The following is a 2,840-nucleotide window of genomic DNA, read 5'->3' as shown; positions in this document are numbered from 1 at the left end:
GGAAAGTTATGACCAGCCTAGATAGTATATTCAAAAGCAGAGACATTACGTTGCCAACAAAGGTCCATCTAGTCAAGGCTATGGTTTTTCCTGTGGTCATGTATGGATGTGAGAGTTGGACTATGAAGAAGGCTGAGCATGGAAGAATTGATGCTTTTGAACTGTGGTGTTGGACAAGACTGTTGAGAGTCCCTTGGACTGCAAGGAGATCCAACCAGTCCATTCTGAAGGAGATCAGCCCTGGGATTTCTTTGGAAGGAATGATACTAAAGCTGAAACTCCAGTACTTTGGCCACCTCATGTGAAGAGTTGACTCATTGGAAAAGACTCTGATGCTGGGAGGCTTTGGGGGCAGGAGGAGAAAAGGACGACAGAGGATGAGATGGCAGGATGGCATCACTGACTCAGTGGACGTGAGTCTGAGTGAACTCCGGGAGTTGGTGATGGACAGGGAGGCCTGGCGTGCTGCGATTCATGGGGTCGCAAAGAGTCCGACACGACTGAGCGACTGAACTGAACTGAACTGAACTGAATGGGAGAATGCCAGCCCTCCCCCTTGTTTTGAGAAGTGGGAAAATAAATATATCTCATTCAAGAGAATGGGAAGGTATATTTTAGCTCTGTTACTATTAAGAGGGATATGGATAAAGCCATCTACACAGAAGTGTTGACAGAGTGGTATTTGTTCATGATGTGAAAATCGTGGAAGGGGAGACAACATCTCAGAGGAGTGTGCTGGCGGTGAAGACTCCATCAGTAAGAGGAGTGTTGAGTAACCCAAAGGATAAGGGAAGGAAGCTTTTCTGCAGATGTGGGATTACAGAGATGATAGTCATAGCAGAAGTGATTTGCTGCAAACATGCAACTTAGATGCAAGTTTACACAGAACCTGGAAGTACCTGGTCTAACCTCAGAGAAGAGGCCCCATCTGCCCGGCATGACACAAAGGACATTTATCTGGGGACAGCTTCTTAACACTCACACAGAGAGAATAGTTGTTCATCACAGTGCTGGGGAATGGTGGTTTTGTGCCAGGCACTGGTGGTGGGAGATAGCTAAAAAGGCAAGTTGGACTAAGAATAGGGTGTTTCCTGCCTTCTCTGCAACAATTCACTCGGCTCTGTAGGCTACTTATTCTTCCCCCCAAAAATAAGGCAAACCTAGTGGATAGGCTTGAGCAGCAAGCAGTTCACCTGCCCACCCAGACTCTATATCCATGCACCTCCCCCTCCTTGAGGTGAAATGGACAACTGAGGGCACAGCGATTTTCTGAAGGTAGTCACTGAATACAATCCTTGGTCTAAAATGGAGCACTCATTTGGATTCTTAAATACTACACAGCTATTTGTTGTCTCTTCCTAAAGTTGCAATGCAAAAGGTAATCTCTCACACCGGACATCCATTAATAGGCACACCCTGCATATCAAAGCACTTTATGGATGCTACTCACTCAACAATCTCACACTGTCAGCACTATATTCTGTTTTTACAGATGAGGATGGTGAATCTTAGAGAAGATAATGTATTAAACACACACGCACACACACAAAATGCACCTGACTTCAAAACCCATGTTCTTTCGAGTACACCTCACCTCACTCTAGAGCCACATAGAGTAAGGCTCAGTTTCACAGAAGCGGTTTTAGCTTGTCAGAGGAATGCTGCTCTGAGCAAACTGAAAGTGGAGGAAACAACATGTTAGTTAGAGGTAGTTGTCGTTTGAAGTGTTTTTGGTTCAACTAGTGTTTTTTGAACAGCCAGTACCCTGCTCCTCTGCTGATCAATTTGGTGGCCCCTGGGTAAGGATTTGATACACTTCTATGTACTGCCAGTGTTAGGACATACCTGAGTGGGGAGAAAAAGAGGTAGAAGTCAATACAGTATATTCAGGCTAATGTCCTGTAGGAGATCAGGTTGAGGAGAGAAAAGTGGCAGTTCTGTTCAGAAGGGAGACAGGAAGGGGGCAGAATATCATGGATATACTGGAATTTGAGCGGGGCTTTGTTGCAATTCAGTTTATATAAGAGAAACTGGAAATTTGCCCTTGAATAATGTTTCCTGTAAATCATCGAGGTTTGTGGGGGTTTGTTGTTGCTGGTAACTGCTGGGTCTGATTGGGAGTTGGTTTAGGAGCCAGGGTGGCTGCAATAGAGGAAAAGCTGGTGTTTCCCCCAGTTAACTCAAGTAAAAAGTATTCTTTCCATAAAGGGATCGTTAAGGGAAAGGAAAGTCCCTGGTTCCTTGTCAGTGTGGAGGAAACAAAAGCTACAGTGGAACAGGCCCTATCTTCCCTCAGTCAGAGTTCCTCAATTGAGGGATAAAGGTCACCAATGCGCCTGCTTCTGGAAAGGGGTGGGCATGGGGAGGTCGGCGGCCTGTGTGCTTGGATCTGCCACAATTAGTTGGGTTGAAATAAGAAAGCGAAAGCTCAAGACACCCTGAGAAACCCTCTTCCCTTTTTTGGAAGGTGCTACTTGGCGGGGCACGGGCAAACGCCAGATCTCCCAAATCATTTCAGGAGCTGGGCGGCGAAGAGGCAGAAGCAGCCGAGCCTTGTCCACGGCTCCCTAGGGTAGGAGACCCATGGAGAAGTTTCGGGAGGTGTTGAATTTGCACCTCAAACACCGTAACGCTCTGGGCTACTGCCTGGTGAGCCTGCTGACGGCGGGCGGGGAGCGCATCTTCTCCACCACGGTGTTCCAGTCCCCGTGCAGCGTCGCCTGCAACCTGCCCTACGGCCTGGTCTTCCTGCTGGTGCCGGCGCTGGCGCTCTTCCTCCTGGGCTACGTGCTGAGCGCGCGCACCTGGCGCCTGCTGACCGGCTGCTGCGCGCGGAGCTG

The 2,840-nt window shown here is 48.2% G+C and overlaps 1 protein-coding gene across 1 annotated transcript in view; it reads left to right on the top strand.

Annotated features, from left to right (window-relative positions):
- The first annotated feature begins 2,373 nt into the window (after positions 1 to 2,373).
- Positions 2,374 to 2,840, top strand: part of FAM26F (family with sequence similarity 26, member F) — a 2,636-nt gene continuing 2,169 nt past the window's right edge. The window contains exon 1 of the mRNA XM_010861965.1: positions 2,374 to 2,829. Coding sequence (XP_010860267.1) covers positions 2,584 to 2,829 — 246 coding nt within the window. The 5' untranslated portion in view covers positions 2,374 to 2,583. The remainder of the gene's footprint in view (positions 2,830 to 2,840) is intronic.

The sequence above is a fragment of the Bison bison genome, unplaced genomic scaffold, assembly GCF_000754665.1.
Source record: "Bison bison bison isolate TAMUID 2011002044 unplaced genomic scaffold, Bison_UMD1.0 scf7180017864473, whole genome shotgun sequence".
NCBI lineage: Eukaryota > Metazoa > Chordata > Mammalia > Artiodactyla > Bovidae > Bison > Bison bison.
This window is presented reverse-complemented; position numbering and strand designations above follow the sequence as displayed.